General features: G+C 35.7%; 1 protein-coding gene across 6 annotated transcripts in view; it reads left to right on the top strand.

The window, feature by feature from the left end:
• CNKSR2 (connector enhancer of kinase suppressor of Ras 2) overlaps positions 1 to 23,411 on the top strand; it is a 224,948-nt gene that overhangs the window by 156,793 nt on the left and 44,744 nt on the right. For all 6 annotated transcript variants that reach the window (XM_085310881.1, XM_085310880.1, XM_085310884.1 and 3 more), the window contains 6 exons: positions 5,986 to 6,034; positions 6,925 to 7,097; positions 9,272 to 9,345; positions 11,738 to 11,809; positions 17,999 to 18,066; positions 23,226 to 23,326. In XM_085310881.1, coding sequence (XP_085167007.1) covers positions 5,986 to 6,034; positions 6,925 to 7,097; positions 9,272 to 9,345; positions 11,738 to 11,809; positions 17,999 to 18,066; positions 23,226 to 23,326 — 537 coding nt within the window. The remainder of the gene's footprint in view (positions 1 to 5,985; positions 6,035 to 6,924; positions 7,098 to 9,271; positions 9,346 to 11,737; positions 11,810 to 17,998; positions 18,067 to 23,225; positions 23,327 to 23,411) is intronic.

Below are 23,411 nucleotides of genomic sequence, written 5' to 3'. Positions count from 1 at the left end.
TTATTCAGATATGATGACTGTTTTGTGACCACCCTGTGACTTGAGTTCAGGAAATATTTCTAGATCACTCTTCATAAACTCATTGCTGTTGTTCTGTACTAGATGTTCTCTCTTGTGGGCCATTCCATTTAATGTATTTGCATTTTACCTATCCAGAGTACAGCCCTGCTTTTAGAGGAATTTTGTAAACTAGAGCTCTTGCAGCATATTAAAATTACTTTATTCACAACTTAGTGCCATTTGATACCATTTTTGGCAACAAATTGGTTGTAGCTATGGATAAATTAGGAAATGTAGAATAATAAATATAAATAGAAAGTAACACTTATTAAAATAAATAAATAAATGAACAAATATCAGCAAAATATAAGAAGAAAACACCAGATAGTCAGGTTTGGAATCATAGAGTTAGCAATTAGAGGAATAGTAATATTTTCTAAAATGGTCCATGTGACCTGACAAAGCAGGTTTGCCAAGCATAAGGTTTTTTCTTTTTGGCCTCTGAAGTCCAGTCAACACAGAAAACAATTCAAACAAACCAGTGAAACCTTTTCRTTAGATTTTGCTTTCCCAAATAGGGTCATAACTTAGAGCATAGTCTTTCCTTATCTCTCTTTTTAGTAGGTTCCCTGTTGAGCATCATATCACCTTTAGATGCTTCATTTGGTCCTTAGTCTTTGTAACTGATTAGAGTTAGAGCATCAACTCATGTCTCATGTCTTTTCTCCTATGCTAATAAAATCCTGTAAAACACAGTTTCAGCTTTTGTTCCAAAAAATGCCTGTAGATTCTCTATGCCGAATGAGATAGCTTTAAGACCTAGCTAACCATAAAGAGTAATCATTTTGCGTATTGTGAGGGACRAGCATAATAACTGGGTCAATACTTGGCCTTGCTGTAAACAAAATAATTATCTCTTGCAAATGAAATTCTGCCACTGACTAGCGGGAGTTTTCAAACCTTCTGAGCTGCCAGAGGTCTATTCTTATCACAYCTTTGTAACACATTCCTTGAAAACTTTATTTTGCACAAGCATCCATGAAAATAATGAATGCTTTTYATCTCTTAATGGTAAACAGAAAGTTTTCAATAAAATACTCTCTTTAACTTTTAAACATGGATTGTTCAGACTGAGGCATATCGCGACAACCTAGTATACATGGCATTGACCTTTTTCCCTTTTTCATTCTTTTAYCTTCGGAATTTTAGATCTCAACCCATCCTCATATGGAGAAACAATTATGTAGAGTATATCAAAGCTGGGGAAATAGAACATTGCCAATGTGCTCAAAATATGGAGTGTAAGAGAGTGATCAGATAAGCAGCAGCAGTTTTCATATTTTTCCAGATACAAGCTTTTCCATCAGCAGCAGAAAGTTCTAGTAATCAGAAATGTAGCTAGCTCCTCTGTTGAAACTAGCAAAAGTTATCTTACAGCAACAGAGAGGAACTGTCTGACTGTAAATAGTTCCTTAGKGTCTAAACTTGCAGCTTGAGAAAAATTGGATTTGACTTGAGCTTTCAAAAAAACAGTAAAAATACCTGCCAATTTTCTTCCTAGGCTAGATGAGCTCAAATTCACGTAAAAGAGTTACAGAGATTATTATTTCTATAACCTGCTTCCCTCTTCCAGCTTTCCAAAAATGAGTAAGAGGAACATCTCTGAAAAAAAGCGAAGAGACAAATTAGCATTTGGAAGAGGATCGTAGGAGTCATCAAATTTAGTACTAATCACTATGGCCAATCTTGATCTTCAGAGGAAGCTTCAGTTATGTTTTTCTATAGTAGAACTACAAATTCTGTAACTGTAAATTGGTGTAATAACATGGTTATTAGAATATATATTATATATTGGGACATGGATGTCATGATATGTTGGTCACATAAGGAATTTATATTAGCTCTGAAGTTCAAAGAGCTGATCTTTGCTGGAAGAGGAATAGTCGAAGTTAACAACTCCTTGGACTTCCTCCTCATACATTTGAAATCTGGCAAAATAACCAGCCTCTCCAAATCAACACTATTAATTAAACAGTTTGGTTATCTTCCACTTTTACTTTAGGCACCAACTGTTTTTTTTTTTTTTTTTTTTTTTTTTTTTTTTTTTTTGACTAAGAATGTTCTAACTGTCATCACAAAGTGAGAGTTTTGTCGAACATTCGTCTCTCCTGATAGCAGTTTCTCTCCAATGTAGTATAGGTTTTGGAAGATTAGTTTATTAAGTTTCCTATTTGACATGAAACAAATGAATTAATTAACACTTTTATTTAAATAAGWTTTTCCAAATATAGAGCAATCAAATTACTACTTAGTAGTGTATAATAAATAGTCAAATTTTCAGACTTCTGAATGGCAATGACTTGCTATTAATCTTGTTTGCCTTCTGATTAAATATACAAAGGGCTTGGAACCAACCAAGGATTAATTCTTTATCCCTGAAGCTGAAAGCACACAAGAACCTGCATGATTTTAAGCAAGAGAGAAAAATCTAATATCCTCATTTCTTGGAATTTTTATGTTGTACATACTAAAATGCGGATATATGATTGCATACATACAGACATTGTTGAATAAAGCATCAGTGTATGATTATTATCTTGCTAAAGGAGCAARTATGGTTATACGTTGTTGGTGACCTCTGCTGTCAGTGCAAACCTCTACCTGGAAATTTTTTGGTTATGTAGCTACATCATTGTGCTACATTCCCAAAAGAGAGGAARGGCATCTCCCAGGGCTGGATACTGTTTACACTGGTGCAGTCTTCTGATGGACTTTCAGATCCTTTCAATCATTTTGGGGAGTGCAAAACTAAATACAACCCACATAACAAGTTTGGTAATGAAGAGCTGCAGGAAGAGGAACTGTTATGGTTGTTCAGTGCATAGTGAAATTTCCATTGACTGTTGCAGCCAAGTCCTCAGTGCAGGTCAGACTGAAATATTCTTTAGAGGTAGACTAGCACATTAGTTTTGAAAAATAAAAATAATAATAAAAAAACCCTATATATAGAAAACTCTCTATAATGAATTGCTCTTCAAAGATACATTTGTTGGAGGCTGGTGATAGCAAAAGCAGCCATATATACATATACATAAATGCTTCATTGATGTTCTGTTTAGACATGCATCTGTCAGATGGTGTGGTTTAGGTATATTACTAAATATGACAACCTCAAACATCACATATCACAGGAGAAACTGACTGCATTTAAATAACTGAACCTCAAGATAATAAAGAKAAGTTTTGATATACATTAAATATCAAGTGATGTTGCCCTGCTTTTCATAGAATCATAGAATGGTAAGGACCTCAGGAGGTCATCTAGTCCAAACGTCAGCATAGCCCATAYGGGGACTGAACCCACRACCTTGGCATTAGCAGCACCATGCTCTAACCAACTGAGCTAAACCTTTTGGAGAGTGAAAAGTTTTGCTAATCGTGTTTTTTGGAACTGGATAACGTACCATKCAGAATATGAATAAACAGCTGCAATTTTTCTCAAGGAGTGAWAAATTCTGTTTGGGCTAAGATAGTCATCTCTTTTGTTGTGTCACTGCCAGTCTTGTTTCCGTTTTTTTTCATTATTTGAGTTATTAACAACCTTCTTTAATATAGGAATCCTTGCTCAGGATGAGTAGGAGAGAGGAGTTCTTGGAAACTGGGACGAATGATGTATGTGAAAACAGTTGCTCAAAACTCAAGATGTATCAGAATCAAAATGTAGTCAACATATGTTGAAATCCAGCCTCACAGGCAGGTGATTAAACAGTATCTTGCAGCAAACCATTGTTTTAGTACAAATAAATTTCTGTGTTTTGATGTGGAGCCATATTTTCAGGGTTCATGACATTAAAAAATGCATTTCTATTATCTTCATGTTTGCCACATCATAGATTTAAACTGGAAAAGGGAAAACACTGTGTTGGCTAGACATTGGGGCAGGTCACTTAAAAGGCTGTGGAAACTTCTTCCATGGAGGTATTCGGATCTAGGCTGAAGATTACCCTGAGGAACATGATCTAACTTTGGAGTTAGATCCAACTTCAAAGCAAGCCATGCTCTGAGCAGGAGGCAGGACGAGACAACCTCCAGAAATCCCTTCCAAACTACATCACACTGTGATTTTAAACAGCATTGAGAAAATAGGAATATGCAGTATCTGATAAATAGAGAGGGACTACAGATTAAATAGGCTGTTGCATTTGATGGTTTTCTAAAAGAACAACAGAATGAGCATTTTTAGACTTCATTCTCAGTTGCAGTTTTTATATGTCATGAAAGTTTGAAATTGAGTAGGATTGACTAATGCGTACAGCTTAGATATCTTTTGTATTAAAAAAAAAAAAAAAGATGAGCCAAAGTTGTTTTTTGCACAGAACAAGCCAACTTGAAGCCTAAAATCTATGTGACAAAATCTGAAGTGTGAGCAGAAATCACTGAAGTAAGGTGAATGGTACCCAGGAACTTTATTCAGCTGTAGATTGTGTCCTTAATTATCATCTTATTTAAAGTTCTAATTCAGAACAATAATTTAATTCTAATAAAACCCTTCTGTTTTACAATATAACTTAATGTATGGAAAAATGGCTAGACATCTAAATTACATGCTGTCTTCCTATTAAAAAATGATACTCTTTCATTATACTTTCTTCACCAAAACTGACTCAGAAGTAGAGACATGCAAACTCACTTTTTTGGGTTTAATTTACAGATGAAGCATTTAAAAGAGAAGCATTTTCATATTGTTCTCATAGCTTTCCAGTATCACTTATAAGAAAACCAAGCAGTTTTCCTTTTCTGTTTTGATGAATTCTCTGTTAAAATGCTAATGCAGAAAAGTTAAGGAGCAGAATGAAATGGTCTGTTTTTTTGAGCTGAGATGTACTACAAATTTGTRCGTGTGCGTGTGCGTTTGTGTTTCAACTACTGTGAATTGGGTTGAGATTTTCAAAGCTTCTAAGAGGAAGAAAGTTATTTACACCCTTCTGCCTAGTAATTCTCTGTTATTTCTCTATGAACCAAAAAGATCTCTTTTAGTCCTATACAAGTAGAAATATTTCATTCGACATGAGCTGGGACAGCGGTCGTGTCTCAGCTTGCTAAGAGCTGCACTCAGCGATTTGACACTAATAGAGGAAGAAAAGGAGCAGAGCCAAAATAAACTGGCTCCGTTTTTCTTTCTAACAAAGATCCATTTTAACCATCTGAGGCTGCAACCTCTACCCAAGACCCTTAATTTCATGATAATACTCTTAATTATTGTTGTATAATTGGTAATTTATCCCTATGAATATGATGCAAGCATTTGCTGCCTGAAAATATCAAACAAATAATTTCCCTCCTGTCTTTCTTCCAAAGGCAACAAATTGGTTCATGGGGTGGATCAGCTGGAGGTAAACACATTCAGTCAAAACCTGGTAAAAAAAATACATATATATTTGAGAATCTTTACTTGGGAGATTTTTCCCAGTTGTTATCTGCCTGAATTTTATTGTTGAAGATTTTAGACCAATATAGTAATTTCTGAGCAAAATGTTTGATATCCTAAATGCCATCATAAAAATACCTTCACACCTTCATTAGAGAGTGATCTAAAACAATATACATATTTTTATTAGGATCTATTAGGATTAGGTCTTAATTAATGATCTCTTAAAAATAAAAGAACTGTTTAGATTCTCTATGAGACGAGACATTTCTTATTAACAGAATGAAGAGAAGAGTAACTATTTTCGAGAGAAACTTCATTTGTCACTAGCAAACTAATTTGTGGTCTATTTTAATATATTTTACTGTGATTTTGCTGTAGAACCTTATGCATGTATGAAATAAAATTACTTTTTTCCTTTGACCTAGGAATCTGTTTGCTGGTGGTCATACCTGGTGATGACTTCAGTTGTTTGCAAAGTCTCATTGCTATTATGATGAGGGTGCACTTGAATATAAACACTGTATTACCATTCTCTTCTTTTGATTTTGTTGTAGACATTTCAGCAATCTTCTCTACAGCAGAAAAGTAAAAAGAAGAACAAAGGTAAAAATTAAGTTAGTTTTAATTTATTGGTAGGAAGGAAATTGTAAACATTAGTATTTTCAGTATTGCAGTATCTTAGGAATTGGAACTTGTTAGCTGTAACCACGTATATAGCTCTGTTGACCATATGAAGAAGCTATTAGGCCATGATTGATGTCTCATAGGTTTTTAATGTTCTCTTGTCTGTATATACCTGCCATTGTCATTTTTTTATATTTATACTGCAGCCTCTTTGCAAGCAGGGATGCGTTTCTCAGCTATGTGCATACAATGCCTTACTGCAACCCTTGCTTATTACTAAAACACCTAGCCTGTCTGGTAATTCATATGATAGTAGACTGTCCTGCTTTGATTTAGAAGTACAAAGGCTTTAAGAACTGTTTAGTTGCAAGAAGAGCCACACACAGAGATTTCTGAATATCTGTCAAATACTTACATAGTTGTATTTGACCAAAATACAAAAAAATAGCAGCTCACTCTGAAAGTGTATAAATTTATATGCTGTATGCTTTAATCTGACATGAAATATTAATTTGTTGAAATGATAAATAATCATTTTTCTTATTTTTAAATATCTTGCCTTTCCTTTCTCTCTAACCTCTTCTCTTTCCTTCTTGCTTTTATTTATTTTATTTTGTCTCATCCATAGAATATGAGCTCTGTGAGGTGCTGACCATGGTTTGTTTTGTTTCTTTTTGTTTAACTTATGATGCCTTGCATAGCCTTTGTGGCCCAAGTAAAAGGTTTGTAATAATTTAATAACGGCAAATTGAGGTGAAAATATTTAATTAATATTCTTAATCAAATATATATAGTGCTTTATGGCTWACTGTCTTGTTGATTTAGTAGACAAATCAAACTCTTTCACATCAATTCTTTGTCATTTTCAGCTCCTATTCCTGGTAAAAGCAAAAGAAGGATCTCATGTAAAGATCTTGGCCGAGGGGACTGTGAAGGCTGGCTTTGGAAAAAGAAAGACGCCAAGAGTTATTTCTCCCAGAAATGGAAGAAATATTGGTTTGTTCTGAAAGATACATCTCTATATTGGTATATCAATGAAGAAGTAAGCATTTTTGCTCATTGTTTTATCAAAAACCCTGTGTAGTACTGTTGTTATGAGTTAGTGGAAAGCCAGTGGTCTGAGCGCTTATATGTSTGAATGATTTTATTCACCCAAATAATTGTACTGAAATTAATATTAACTGCCTGGCTAAATTACATAAATATATTTGGTCCTTAAAATTCACTTTTTCCTATAAGGAGAAAAAACACTATTTTCTGTGTCTTSCTCTCACCAGTTTAGGATAAATCTATCATTTTCTCACCGCTCAAGCCCTTGGAAGAGAAAAGGTAGTTATTTAATCCTGTCATTCAAACTAATGTCATGGGAGGGTAAACTTTAATAATGTGCTGACTGGTGTTCTTTGTTTGTCTATGCCAGTGAAATCACCAAAAGCTCTAGTAATTACGGAAGATGCATTTGTTTTTCAGTTGTATTCTCCTGTCATTCTTTCCAAATAGCTTTTGATATGATTTCAGTGCTCATACATGCTGACCTTAAGAGCACCAGAGCAGCCCAACTGAACTGTGTACAGCTTTGACTGTGCAACATATTTTGCATTAGTGCAGGTTTATTTATGTCAGCTTTGGTAAAACAGGTTTTTGCCAGTGAGGTAGGAAACCTTAGTTTTAAATATCACTAATCTCCTTTGTAAATATTCCGAAAGAAAGTCATTGCCAGCATGTGGACATACTCAGTCCTGGATTGTCATTTTTGTTACTTTAACCACTGTGAGCATTTGTACACAACTTATTTATAATATTATGATCCCAGAGTTTTCATTGAGTAGATTGAAAGAAACTTATTCCACAAACAGATTTACTGAGGCCTGGTTTCCCACAGTCTCATACTATTTGCACCTCAAAGACAGTTTTGAATTGATAACCTCAATTCCCCACTCTCCTTCCTCCCTCCCTAGGGTCTGCTCTGAGGTCTTCATTAGGATGGTAATTCATCGCTACAAGTACGATGACTGGTCACCAGCTGTGGCCAAGGAGAGTGTGGAGTTGCTGAGTTGTACCTTCCTTTCTCTTAGAGAGTGCAATGGTCTGAGCATCTCCCGCTTCTCTTCCCTCATCCAGGTTTCCATGAGACTTGCTGGAACTTGGTTATCTTTGAGTCCTCCTTGGGAAAAGTGGCTGCAATAGTCAACAGATTCAAAAGCTGTTGAAGGGGGAGGACTCACTGACAGATGGACAGACAAGCAAACAATGTATTTGCCAATTTTTTTTTTTTAGGCAACCAGGCAAAAAAATGATAGTAAGATTATTCTAAACCTTCTTTTGACTTTAAAATATTTGCTAGTGCAAAACAAGTTACAGCATTGTACTTCACACAAGACAAGTCCAGTTCCAGTCTTCTCTGATGTTTTGTGGCAAAATAGCCTTAATAGACTGCATATTTAGCAAATACAGCCATGGAGATTCTGATAAAGAAAGATGTAATTCTGTGGAATTCCTTAACATATATTTGGGTTTTCTGCAGTTTCACGCTCATGATATTGTATTAATTTCTAAGGTAAGGTTATGAACAGTCAAATACGAGAGGCTATAAAACTGATGTGTTAGTAGCTTAAAATAAATAATGCTTTCAAAATGTGAATAGTCTAGCGATATTCAATGTCTGGTAAAATAAACTACGTACAAGTCCTTAAAGGAGAAGGGAGGAAGGTCCAGTGTCTGCTCTGCGAGTGTTGGAGAGATAAAATAACTGAATTGTACATAAAATATCAAAACTAACTGAATCAACTTTTATGCATCTTCGCTGTGATATCATATAAAGATGGTAAACAGTGCAAATTTAAATTGTTTTTTCTCTATCCCTTATAGTGCTTGGCATAGCTCCTTACTAATTAGTCCATCCTCCTCCAAAATTAACTAATTACACTGACTAATTGCCTGAATACATTTGGTCATTTTGTACATTTGCAAATGCTGTTTCAGCTGTGAAATTGTTTGAGGAAACTGGGTATTTAAAAATTGTGTTTTACACCACGAGATCTGTCTTACTACTTTGGCAAAGGTCCCAGTGACTTCTGTGGGAGGTTTGCCAGAGCAGAACATACATTAGTGTTCCTTATGTAAGAAGCAGGCAAGTGAAAATATATTTCTTATGCTAACGTTTCAGTGACTATTTTGACATCTTAACAACAGTAATATCTAGAACTGTCTTTTTAGGATGAAAAAGCAGAAGGATTCATCAGTCTACCTGAATTTAAAATMGACAGAGCCAGTGAATGCCGCAAGAAATAGTAAGTGTACTCTAAAATAGTGCAATACAATGATACAAGAGGAAGAAGTGGAACAAAGGACAAAGTTGTCCTGTACAGCAATGGCATCATGGAGTTTGTTACAATGATCRTTGGTTATATCACAGAACAAGGTCATACAGAACAACCAAATTCTGGTGTGGTTTTGGTGTGCCATTTTTCCTAAAGAAGGATCTGTAACTATCATGAAACTATCATACTTGACCACAGCAAAATGCATTGAAAGCAAGACTGCTTAACTGCTTCTGTTCCTGTATTAATTTACTAGTTTTAGGCTTTCCCCTTCTTTTTTTTTTTTGGGGGGGGGGGGGGGGTGGAGGAGGGGGAATATGAGAGGCATATTTTGAGACTTTTAAACTTAACAAACAGCTTGAAGCAAAATATGGGGACAATCCAGAAAAAAAAGAGTTCCTGAGTTCATGGCCAGGTATCAGTCTTTACTGCAACTCCAAATTAGTTAACAGCATCTCAAAACTTGCTGGCACGGGGATTCAGTCCTGAGGTGGAGTTAAATAAGAGCATGATAGTGATTTGCTTCATTTTGGGGGTATGACCTAAAAGCTCTAAAACTTTTCTTCTAACCTAGGTATGTATGTTGATGTCTAAATGTTCAAATATATGCCCTTGCACAAGCCTGTTTTCTGTTTAGATGCGTGTTGGTAGTAATGTGACAGATGCATACTCTCATGGAATTATTTTTAAGAATCTTATTGTTGAAAATTTTTTGCCATGCCTTCTAATAGTTTTTACTATTCTTTAAGTTTTTCAAGAACATGTAATCACTGAAAACTATACAGAAAAGTAATTTCAAAAGCAAAATGACTTTTCCTTTTAATTTATAGTACATACAGCTCTAAAGAATACACTGACCTTGTCCCGCTTGGTTTAGATATCCCTTTGGGATAAAATCTGCTCTTCATGATGATCTCAAAGGGCAGAAAATGAAAACTACATTTTTTTTWAAAAATGTGATTTATCAACTTGGGCTTATTGTCCTGTGTCCTTGGGCTACACTGCTGAAGTACTTCGTTTTTATGTTTTGTTAGGCAGTAACATTGATAAGTCAACTCAATTCTCAGAATTTCACTCTGTTTAATTTTTTTTCTTCATTTGCTATGTACTRGATAGTAGAACATAAAATGTTGCTATTAAAATTCCTTCCTCCAGTGGCTGATAAAGAAAAAAAGACTCTTAAGAATCCAGACAACAGATGCTATAACAATTTTAAGAAGTCAAGATTGGGGTCTTAGTAACCTGATGATGTCTTTCTAAACTGAACAGATGTCACTGTACATCTGTTATCACTTGCATAACATTATGTCATACTCTAATGTGTAGATGAGCCATTTGGGTCCCAATTTTACATGTTATCTTCACTAGCAGTACCTTTTCTGGATTACATATATCTGGTTTCTGAAAACCTGTTTTCATGTATATATGTTTATATGTATATATATGTATGTTTATGTATACATACATGTAGATAGATATAGATGTATGTTGCATTAATCAATCCATTGTTTCTCAGAAAAATGGTAATGATGCACTTTATGTGTATCATGCTTTTTCTTATTTTCTTTGGATTGTTAAGCATTTTTGTTCTTATTTTAAGGGAGACCTTCAGGCTATTCTCAAAAATGATTATTCTGTACCATAAATTATTAATTACTTTCAGATTCATTTTCTAAATCTTCAAATACTTCACCATAAATCTTTATCCAATATAGTTAAAAAATTCTTTCAAGCAATTTATTTCTTATTATGTATGAAATGCTTTAATTCTCTCTGCCCAGTCATGTTGATTACTTTGGTGGAAAAGAAAGATGAGYTGTAATTGCCCATTGCTTGGTCTGACCTCAAGAACGCATTGTTGATTTATAACTGCTCTTCAGAAATCAATTAGCGCATCACATTTTTCTGTTTGAAACCCAGTCATTAGAGCTAAGGGTAGTGTCAAGGTCATTGGGATGTGAAAAGTCACCAGACTGAAAGTTYTTCTGTTGTACTGAATACATTGTTCCACCAATTTTCTGTTCAGAAAGAATTTTACATCACTAGATACATCAAAAAATTGCTTGATAAATAAAATATTCCTGAACTGGTTAATTTTATCCAAAAGCAGAATAGTGTAAGTGATTGTTGAATTATCTCTATTTATGCATATATGAATCAAATATTATTTGGAAAGGGGTAGTTGTGGTGCATTTTAGTCAGAGAAATCTTGGCACAATCCTATAAGCTATGTTTATATCCTCTTTAGGAGGTTTTAACAACCCAGGAAATCTGAACTCATCTCATTGGTCACTTCACTATCTTATATTAAAAAAAAAATTTTGTACCATTATGTTTTTATAATTATGTTTTTCCTCTACAGTGCATTCAAAGCCTGCCATCCTAAGATCAAAAGTTTTTATTTTGCTGCTGAACATCTAGATGATATGAACAGGTAAGGAAAATTAGCAAAGTTCAAGGACCCCAGTAACATAGTAATAATAAGTTACATGTTTATCTAAATTAAAAGTTAACTTTAATAGCTGAGAAAGTAAATGCAGAGTAGCATTGTTTCTGAGTGGCTGCATATGCTAAGCATTCCATTTATGCCAAAATTGCCTTTTTTGAAATAAAGATTTGAAGATTTTAGAAACAAAATTCCTTCATTCTGGATAGAAATAAAAACTAGTTTTTGAAAATAAGAGGCAAACAAGATTTTAGAATTCCAGGTGTCTGTAAAGCTGGTCCTGGATATGCAAAACCTACAAAGGTGYAACATCTCTGACTGCTTCCTCGCATACCCCCACAAGCACATGACACTTGCTCCAGTGATGCTTCTCTCTATTTCTGGCCCTTGAGGGAGTGAAAAGTTGGAGAAGGCTTTATAACAGTCAGTGATCTTTCTTCTACCAATCTTGACAAAGACACTAGAAATTATAAATAGTGCATTTTCCAGCTTTTCTCTACTGACATGAATTTAACTTACAAATTAAAGTGAAATTTTACTTTTATTGGAGTAAGTAGGAAAAATCTCAGCAACTTGAAAACAGCAAGGAGTTAAGTCTTAGTCCATGGAGACAGAGCTTAACTGTACTCATTTTAGTCTACTTCTGAGATTTAAAGAAAACTGCTTGAAAATTCAGCACAAAATAAATACATTTATTCTTAATTCATTTGACTTGGGGACTTGGGGAATAGCATGCATTCCATCTCTATTTACATATTTGCTTTTTATTTCATTTTTTTTCACAACATAAAAAATTAATTCAAAATAATATGTGATCTCCATCATATGATGGAGGACCCAAACAGAAATCTGATAGTAAACTGAGACTCACGCTCTCTTAGATTATATTTGCAGAAATCCCAACTGAGGAAGATTGTGTGCCTTTAATAAAAGGAAAAAAGGAGATAAAAGTCTTAACAAAAAAAAAATAGTAAAATTAATTAGTAAATGCTATGATAATTTAATCTCTACTATGTGTGCTAGATCAGCTACCTTTAGGCTGAGCACTTTTCGGGGGAACTGCCAATTCTCTACCAATAATTGACTGAACACACAAACCAATGCCATATACCCTGCTTGCTTTTATTTAGAAATAGTTGTCTTTTTACATTTTCAAAAGCTCAGGCATGACTAAGGATCATTTTCAAAAGTCTCTCGCCAGTTAGAAACTTCAGATCTTTTTTATTTGTTTTTAAAATTTTAGRCTTGCCTTTACTGGATAATTCTGTYGAGATAGTCACTCAAAATTCAGTTTGCTGCACACTAAACATAATAATGGTATGGTCTAGTCAGCATATCCTGAACAACAGCAGTCGATAAATCACTGCTGTCGGTAGGTCCTCAGTCAGTATGCCTCATTTCTGAGGATAAAAATATATAACTTTTCAGCAATTAGAAAGCAGTAGCAAATACGCATCAATACATTAAAAGCTATATTACATAGCCTAAAACTAACTCAGGAACTAGAATGTTTTTACCCTCCTGGCATGAGTAATCTTTTTACCACATTTTGGAATAAGTGCTTATTAGTTCATTGAATGGGCTTGACCTAGTTTTGAGTTGAGTTCAATACATGTAAATTTGAAGCAGATCCATCAAGATCTATGAAATTCCTTGAAATTCTTACCAGTCTTCTAAGCTGTCAGAGTCTCACCAAAACATTTGATTTTTTTCTCATTGTTTAATGTATGGGAAAAATACTTCACTTTCACAAACCTTGAATTAACTTGGTAAAGAAAGCATGGATTACTGAAAAATAATCCTTTAAATGCAGAGCATGGAAGTAAAATAATATAATAATAATATAATAAAACACTTCTTGTCTAAAAGCATGTTCCAGCCTAGCCAACCTAGGCCAAAACATTCTAAGTCAATGTATCAAAAATCAAACTAAGACTGATTTGATCACTTCCTGTACTTTTTTCCAGGTTTCTGATGTACCCTTTAATTGTGTATCATGCAGTCATTTCAGTGCTGTTTATATTTGACACAGAAGAAAAGAAAGTAGAAAACTGCTAAAACAGCTTTACTGAAAGTTAGAAATAGTTCATTTCCTCACAATTTGCACATGACTGTGCAAAGTATCGCTGTGGCATCTGAGGTTCATTTCATCTACATTGCTACACCAGCAAAAGTGTTCTTTCTATCCATATAGCATGTTTTGTTTGGGTGAGAAGAATGGAATATACTTTATTGGTACGAAGTCCAGTTTTGCTGGCATAAGTTTATATTCATAGAAGCACATTGCTTGGAAGCTCATTGTTAGTCCTGTTCCAGGAAAATATTTTTGATGTCAAGTACAGATCTTGTATTTCTACTTAACGGTACTACATGTAATTCTATTTTGATTTTCCATGGTAATCATGTCTGCTGCTTTATGGATTCAATATATGTTCTTTACTCAGAGATCCTGATCTTCTACGTAGAGGCAAATACAGCTTCTTCAGGGCTGGCTAGCTTAAATACTTAGCATACCCTTATCCAGAGAGGTTGTGGAGTCTCCTTCTCTGGAGAAATTCAAGGCCCGCCTGGATGCAACCCTGTCTAACATGCTCTAGGTGACCCTGCTGAGCAGGGAGGTTGGACTAGATGATCTCCAGAGGTCCCTTCCAACCTTACCGATTCTGTGATTTTATGATTGTTCCTTTTTATTCAAGCAGTTCCTTTTTAAAGTGATGACATACCTGGCTGCCAAAATTGTGTCTTCTGGGCAGGGGAATACAACTTTACGTCGTATAGTGGTATGAGAACTTCCTTGAACCTGCTGTAACTGATTGGTATTTCTGTTTTTGTGAATAGACAGAGTACTGAAATTTGTATGAGCTTTCTTTCCTCAGTGTAGCTCTATGATCAAAAGCAAAGATAACAAATGGACTAACAAAAATATTAATGCATGAGAATGTCTGGAAGATTTCAGTGAAGATGAACTCCAGAAAATTTCCAACATCATTTACAGGTTTCTTCATTTTAGTTAAACTGCAGATGATTACCTATAGACTCTGTAAGACAGTCGTGCTCCCATACAGCAAGATCATCCTGTGTCCTTGAGCCTTATGATTAAGGATGAGTGTGTGAGACAAGACAGAAGAATGCTTCCTACTATTCTATGTGAAAATAAGTGCTGTGCATTCCTCTTTATAGAAGTTATAGGTCTAGAAAGTATTTTTTCATATGAATCCATGTGAGTCATAAAATTGTATTAATTAAATCCTGACAAGGAATGTATGTGCTATTATTAAAAAGAAAAAGCCTAGATGACTGCTGCAGCTACTACTGTGTTTATATTTATATTTATATTTGTGTTTATATTTATTGCCATAGCTAACAAATACATTTTATAATTCTCACAAGAAAATTAGAGCTGCATTTGCAGTAAGGAAGGAATTTTTTATTGGCACCTTGCCCTCTAAAAGTTACACTAGTTACCAAGACACAGTACATCATCAGTGAGAATAAGTCTTCCCATGTGCTAGCAGCTTGYAGATTACTTTCAAGAAGGATTATATTATATTCTTTAATATTCATGATAGGGAACTTCTRTATAACTGCACACTTGGAACTCTTGTCATAAATATTTGGTAAAGAAGAAATATTCTACACCTCTTCCATTCTTCTACAGATCTTTATATTTCCCTGTGATAGAAACCCATTGTGATGGATTTCTGATATGATTCTAACTGGAACGAACCATAGCTCTAGCTGTGCTTTATTAAAATTATCTAACCCTCTACCTACGTATGTCCTAACCATACTTACAGAAGCTTTGCTCTGTAGCTGCGTATCAGCAAATAYGCATAAGGAGTCAGTGTCATTCTTTTTGTTTCTGAACTTAAAAACCATTCAAAAGCCATGGTCCCTAATCGTTCACAACCACACCAGCACCCTATCTTTCATCTCACAGGCTTTGCAGGTGRTATTTCAAACCCTGACACAAATCATGAACTGTAGAAAATCATTAAATGTGAAGTCAGTATGCCGTATCTCTCTTAGAYTGCTATACATCTCCTGAGTTATCATTAGATTATGCATCTCAGGAAATAACTTCTTTCTGGAAACAGTTGTCTGCTATAGATATAACCAGTATCAATTGACTGTCAGTTAGCTGTTTTCTAATTTAATAGGTTACTTCACTCACTGTTACGCACACAAAATAATCTCTCTTATATTTAGGATGGAATTAAATTTTCCAGCCAAAGCACTTTTGTAGGGCTATCATCTCATGGTTTGTGGTCTGCACAAAGTCATTCAGTAACTGACTGTCTTGTGTTGGTGGTATTGGGTAATAATAACCTGTGACCTGAGGATGCAAAACCCCGAAATGGGCAAGAGGCAAGGAAGGCTCCAGCTCTGTTGTCTACCACGGTGTTTGACAGAGCAGGTGCTTTACTTTTTCCTTTTTTTTTTCTTGGTGCTGCTTTATCCTTTGCTCAAGGACAAGTGTTTGGGCTGTTGCTCATGCCCCCATGGTGTGACACTGCCGTTCTTTGTGTGTGGCTCTGGTCTGGTTTGGGATGGAGTGAAAGCTCTGGTAGAGCTGTTGAGACAACTGAGCCCTCAATGCACTGACATTTATTCCTCAGAGGAAACCTTCAAGTTTCAGGAATGCAGACCTAAAAGATAGCTTTGGAGGGGGTCACTTTATCTGCCGTGAAGATGTAATAGTTATCTGAGGCACAATTTGTTGGATTTCTGTTCCAATGTGCCAGTCATTTTTGTATGTATGTGGCAGTTTCTAACAATTGCAACTGAAATTTTAAGTCTCTTCTTTGGCTTCTCCATTTTCCTATTTTTTCTGGCAGTAATTTTGATTGTATTCTAATATGAAGTATCCTATAATCACTTCAGTAGATCTCTGGCATTATTCCAAATGTGCAATGATTTATTGACCATTAATGTTAGTCACAGACCATCCATGTGGTYACAATCTGTGGAAGGACAGTGATGGAAGTTTATTTCAGAGAGAGCAACTATACACTATGATCTAACGTCTGTATACCCAGCACTGAAATGTCCTGAGGGGTGACATGCAGGAGTGGTTACAAAGGATACTGTTTCTCCCTTGCTGAGCAAATATTGCATTGTTTCTTTACAWGCAGTGTGCAGACGAAACCCATCAGGCACAGTCCTCTGAAACAAGAGCTTCACACTCTTCAAGAAAATGCAAACTAACTTCAGTTGTCCTTCTGTGAATATTAGCAGTAAAATCACAAGCCACTAGCTTGGCAAACAGGGTCTGTCAAATCCTGACTATGGGATGACTGGAGTAAGTAATTCCAGGTTTACCAACGGGAGGTTGTCATGTTGCTTTAAAGCCTCATTGATGGAGGAAATGATTTCGTGTAACTATTTGGGTAATGAATACCCTGAGAGCCCCATGAGGKAGAAGGGCAGGTTGAAGCAAGGCTTCGCCACAGGCAGTTGAATCTGTGCTTCACAATGACAGTGCTGCCAGAAGAGAATAGCAATAGTTTATTTTTAATTCGTGCAGCTTATGGAAGCATTTTTTCAAGTAAAGTTGAGGTTGAAGCTTTAGAAGTGAATTGCATTGAGGCAACTGTCTTTTCTCCCTCTGCTTGTCTGACACAAACACAAAAGTGAATTCTGAAATGCCCCCATTTCTTTGTACTTGGCACTATAGGTAAGCTCTAAAACACATAATGGCATAATTAAACCTCACTGTCTATTTAGGAGTGAACCTGTTCTTTTGACTGCTGGTTTCTGCTCTGTTCCTCTGTTAAGATGCCAATTCAGGCCTTAAAATACTGCTTAAATCTCTGAAAAGTAGTGTTTATTCTTAAGAAATCAGAACAGCAGGAGTATTGGTGTGATGGCATATCTGTGAGCAGCAGACTTAATGGCTCTTTGATTATCTCAAAATCCTTTATTTTRCAGATGTTTGACATCATATGTGGTTTTCCATTTGAAACAAGGTCTTTGCTGTGGAAACAATTTGTTCAACAGCAAAATTACAGATCTTTGGAGACACCCTGAGTAAAAGTATCAAAGAAAACAGCTGTCTTGCATGAAAAATAACATTGTCCTCAACCTCTTTCCGATGCTCAKAACTTTCTTCTTTTTTTGCACCCAAAATTAGCATGCTGGATCAGTATCACTGCTCTTTTTTCAATATTATTTCAGATGGCTAAACAGAATTAACATGCTTGCTGCTGGGTATGCAGAAAGAGAGAGGATCAAACAAGAGCAAGGTAATGTGTTATTATTTTGGTTGTTTCTGTCAGCTCTTATCACAGGTTTATTTGTTCTTCCCACCCGCCCAGTCCCCTCATCCCCTCACCAAGTATCAGKCCTCATCCCATCACGTGAGAGTAATGCACATATGGGTATCATGGTTGTTGCTTTAGAGGATTCCTTGGCTCTTAGGATGCTTGATTAACACCTTCAGATTCTGATCCACAGACTCTTGGATTATTTCTGAGAAAGCCACAAAAGGTAGCTAAAAGCAGCTAATTTACTTCCAGTTAGTTGAGATACACTGTACCAAGGAGTCTGTGTCTCCCATAAGAAGCAAATTAAGAATCTGCAAACTAAAAAAAAATGTTTTAAATGTTGCACTTGACGTTTGAATTCACAGGGAGCAGAAACATATCAAATAAGTCTCAGGAATAAAGGCTTTAATTTTAAGGCTACTTAATTTTTTATTTCTGCTATTTTCATTATACTGAGATGTGTGCCAGAGCTCTGCTAGCCTTTTCAATGGAACACTTCATTTGCAGTTGTAGGTTTACATCTTTCCTTTKCTTTTTTTAGTGTATAGTATAACATGGGTTTAAAAGAGCAGCACATATAAAATGATGACCCTCTTCCCTTTAGTTTGCTGCAGTAGAAATCCTTTTCATAGACAGGAAAAAGAATGGGGCAGTGCTCCATTATGTGGGGTATGTTGTTTTCTGGAACTGTCAGTGACATGGATTCACAAAAGTATTTCTGTCCAACTAATTGGTTGGCAAACACCCGCCTTCTGAATCCATACTCTCTTTTTACAGCTGTACCTGCCAGGAGACATCAGAAAGTTGCACTGGTCATGATGATCCAGAGCTTTTCTGRATACCTGTTTGCATGCTGACAGCTGAGTCAGATCATCACTTTTTAATTCTATGACTGCACAGTCTTCATCAGTGTGGTTCTATCTTTTGCCCAAAACATTTTAACTCTGAGCTGCAGCAGAAATATATCTAATGTAGTCTTTTCTTTGCAAAGACTGTATTTCCAGCCATTTTCAGAGAAAATTTGTATTCAGAAGRCTGTCACTAGGCGTAAGAATTTGCCACATGGTGTCCTCCTTGCCCCCAAAATCATAAGTCGGTAGCAACTTTTGTGACAACAACCTAAGACCAACCTTCGCCCTGTCCTCCTGGTCTGATATTGTGAGAAGGAAGATCTGTGTGGTCTGCCTCTCTGGAATATGTTGCTACATGCTCCTCTCCTGGGAGACTGTGGAATAACTCATTTCCCCAGTGAGAAGCTGATTCCAGCAGCCAGGCTGAGTCATCAGAAGACTAAAATATTCTGTAATGGTAGGAGATTAACAGGCAGCATCAGATAGGGTATCTRCCTTGATTTATTCAGTGATTGCCTTACTACAGAGCACAGTACAGAGTTCAGCATGGTTGAAGAGCAATAGCTCACAGCATACTACCCTAATTTGAAAGTAGCAGTATGGGTGGGAATGTTTAGGGGCATTCTGTCTTACTCTTGGATCACTAGATTGTGAATGCTGTTGCTTCATCTCTAATCATATCTTGCATTAAGTGCAGCTGCTTATTCCAGGAACATTGTTCCATGTGGCCCGGGACCACACGATGTCATTCATCACATCAGGCCCCCTGAGTTCAGACAGCGCAGGGTAGCAGAGCCATGCTCACTCTTGCTCCAGTCRTGTTCTCAGGCCTTCACCAAAACATGCTTAACTTCAAAAGCAATTTCAAACTCTGTTTCTGAGGCAGTATTGAAATTACCAGTTTTGAGAGACCTATATAAAGCCATTTGTCATGGCTTGAAGAGGTCTTGAAGAAGCTCTGCACGTTAGAGTCTTCTAGGAAATCCTCCATGTTAGCATTCAAAGCCATATTCAAGCTTTTATTGACATCAGATTGACACTGGAAATACAGTAACATTTGGGAGAGTAAGGGAAAAGATGTATGAACAGTTAYGCTAATTCTGTCCAAGAGCACAACTGCAGACATGATGTACCTTTATAAATTCAGATGAATCTGGAGAAATATTTTTCCTACCACACAATCACTGAACCATAAAATATCCAGTTCTTTTAGACATGAGATCATCTGCACTCAAGCTTCATGATACCTCTTACTTGAATGGCTCTAAGATCATCAGTGAGACTCCACTTACTATAGGAATGATCTCCCTGGCGATGAGGGAGTCTTTATTACCTCTCTAGCACTATTCACTAGAATTGAGTTATCATATGGAGTTAGGGAAAGTTATACCCTCTTTATGTGCTGCATATTTGCATTTAGTGGGGGCATCAGTATCACATCCCCCACTTGCTGCAATACAGTGTTTTTATGCCTCTGGTGATTACCCTTGGCTCCCAGCACAAGGGCTGTGAAATTGCTGAGTAGTGTCCCTAATTAGCAGAGGCATCAAGTTAGCAAACCTCTCTATCACTTCAAGTGGTTCTGGAATTATAAAAACTGTGAATACGTAGATTGTCATCTACATATTTGATTTTACGAAAGATCTTTTATTTCTGTTCAGCTCAGTCCCTTGCAGCAAGGCTTTATAATACCTTTGAAACAGTTCAACAGTAGTTGTCAAACCTGTTTCAATTAAGAGTTGAACAGTTCTGAATCTAAAGTGAATAAAGATATTTCAAGTGCTTCAGAGATGCACGAATCACAAAATTGTGGGTGTACTGATGAAGAAAATGTGACATTCTGTACAGAACAGTTTTATAAAAATACCATCAACTTTCTATATTAAATATAGTGAATGTTAGCAGCAYGGCAAGGGACATCTTCAGATAGGGAAGTTGTATACTTTCCAGTAATATAAAATCCAAGAAAAAAATATTTGCTTGTGCAAGTAGAAAAGAATTAATTGGCAAACGGCAGGCCAATGTTAGTTTATACACAACCAATGAAGTCTATTTAGAAAGCTTTGAAGGTGTGTCCTATGAATCGAGCTTATCCATCACTGATCTAGACAAAATCCGTGGAGAAAAATRCGGCAACCATTTGATAGCGTAATATACATTTTAGACAGAGTATAATGACTCAGTTGCCAAGAGCAAAACATTTTTTAAAAATGGAAGGAGGCTATTTGTGTTCATTTCATGATCCTYTGTAACTGCAGATTTTTTTTGAGACAAATACTGTAGGTTGTCAGCAGAATTTCTTATCTGAGGTTAAGTGTACCAAAGCATGAGCATACTGTGTTTTGTTGTATGTGGATTTGTAAGCCATTAACTTGTGTGTATTTTTAGCCAGAATTGGAAGCAGCCCTGAGACTTTGCTAAATTTTAGCTTCAGAATAAATAGTTGAGCTGTAAATCTGCAGAAATCCCACTAAGTGATAAAATTATGACAGACCTCTCACCACACATAACTCCATTAGACTTTGCTGTAATAGGAACAAACACTCTTGTATGCCAATATTTTCTCTTTTTTTTTGAGTTACTGGAAGCTAATTTTCTTAAAACTGAGTATGACTTATAAAAAGTTTTCTCTGAGTTTATCTTTTGTTCACATAAAATGAACTATTTGGGGATTTCTACAGAGACAGAACTATTTGGAACTTTTGATTTTATGGTTCATGAAAACTTTATTTGTGCTCTTTATTTATTATACTGTTTGAAGAGATCTCCTCTAAGCTATATGCCTGCAGGAGGCAAATCGAGAGCCAGTGTTATAACAGAACTGTTACTGCTTGTAAAAAAATAATAATTAAATAAGGCTGACCTCTCTGACTTACAACTGTCTAAAAATATATAGAATTTTAGGGAGAACTATTTCAAGAGGGTGTCATTTTAAGGTAAGCAACCTTTGTTTTAAATCTTGAGTAAGACATTAGGTTTTTATCACATGGTACAWTAATCATAATGATAGCAAAAAGTCATGAAAGCTGAAATTATATGTTGTCCCAACTTGAAATATTTTCAAGTGGTTTTGGTTTAGATAGCTTAGGAAGCAAAAATCAATCTTTTTCTCCTCATATATCAAAGAGAAAGTACTAAGTGATGCAGTTCATTGAACACTTATTGAGCAAAGTCAAAATTGCCTATGATTAGTCTGTGAATAGTATGAACTATACTGTTCATGTACAGCAATTTGCCCAAATACTAGATGCTAATACAGGCAGAAACAAGATGACAAAACAAATGTTTACCTAAGTTTTATATTGTGTAGTAATGTTGAAGCTGTTCATCTTGAACTGAGTTGGAAGTTGTATAGTTTACTTTTGTAAGAAATGTTTASGTATGGTGTCCATTTACTTAGCTACTGTTCTGCTTCAAAAATATTTGCAACAGAATAATTCTAACTTACAGTGTGGTACACTCATCCCTGTGTTTTTCCCCTTTGGCCAAGCCACCAAACATAAGAAAGGGGAAAATTTGATTTCATGACAAAATTAAGCCTCATATCACATTAAATTTAGCCTCCAAGCTCTGTGTCCTTTGCACTTAATCTGTCTTATCCATCTTTGGAACTTTTTCCTTAAATATCATTATGGTATTTTTCCTTATCAAATCACCTTTATACTCTTGCTTGGATAACAGGGCAGCAGCTATTTTATGAAAACAGACAGATGATATAAAGTTTTCTGTCTAATTTTGCCTGCAGCTGTTTGTTATTAGAAATTTAATTGAAAAGCTTGGGCAATTGGTAGGATACTGGATGTGTGCAATAACCACTATTTGTCTGATTTGTCAGTTGGTGTTAATTACATTTGTTAATGTTATTTGCAGTCAACAAGATTTTTGCCAGTTACATTTTTTCACTTTTTCTGTTTGAAGTATATTTTCAGTATATTCCAGCCAAAATAAATTCACTCTTTTTATTAGGCATATTTTGTATGCATGTTTTATTATAAGCTGTATACAACAGTGTATATTTGTGGCTCACTGGCAGATTGCTGTTTAATATCTCTACAGTGGTGCATTAGGCTTAATATATCCAATAATGTTTTGAATTTTTCCGCCTTTGAATCAAAACAATTTCAAATTACAGAGGCTAACATTTACAGAGTCAACATTCAGCAATGTTTAACTCTTGGTACTATCCAGGATGGAGTTTCCAGTTGTTTTTGTGAAAACCAGCCTCTGACGTGCATATGTAWCAAAGTATGTCAGTAGTTTTTGATCTGATATATGTGTAACTTGTAGATTACTGGAGTGAGAGTGATAAGGAGGAAGCCGACACTCCATCAACACCCAAGCAAGACAGCCCACCACCCCCATATGACACATACCCACGGCCTCCTTCGGTAAGTCACCTGCCAGGATCTGCTTAGGAACGATTACATCAAGTGTCACATTTACCTTCTCTCTCATTTAAAACACATGCATACA

This window comes from Rhea americana, unplaced genomic scaffold (assembly GCF_003343005.1).
Source record: "Rhea americana isolate MKP2758 unplaced genomic scaffold, rheAme1 scaffold_329, whole genome shotgun sequence".
NCBI classification, from domain to species: domain Eukaryota; kingdom Metazoa; phylum Chordata; class Aves; order Rheiformes; family Rheidae; genus Rhea; species Rhea americana.
This window is presented reverse-complemented; position numbering and strand designations above follow the sequence as displayed.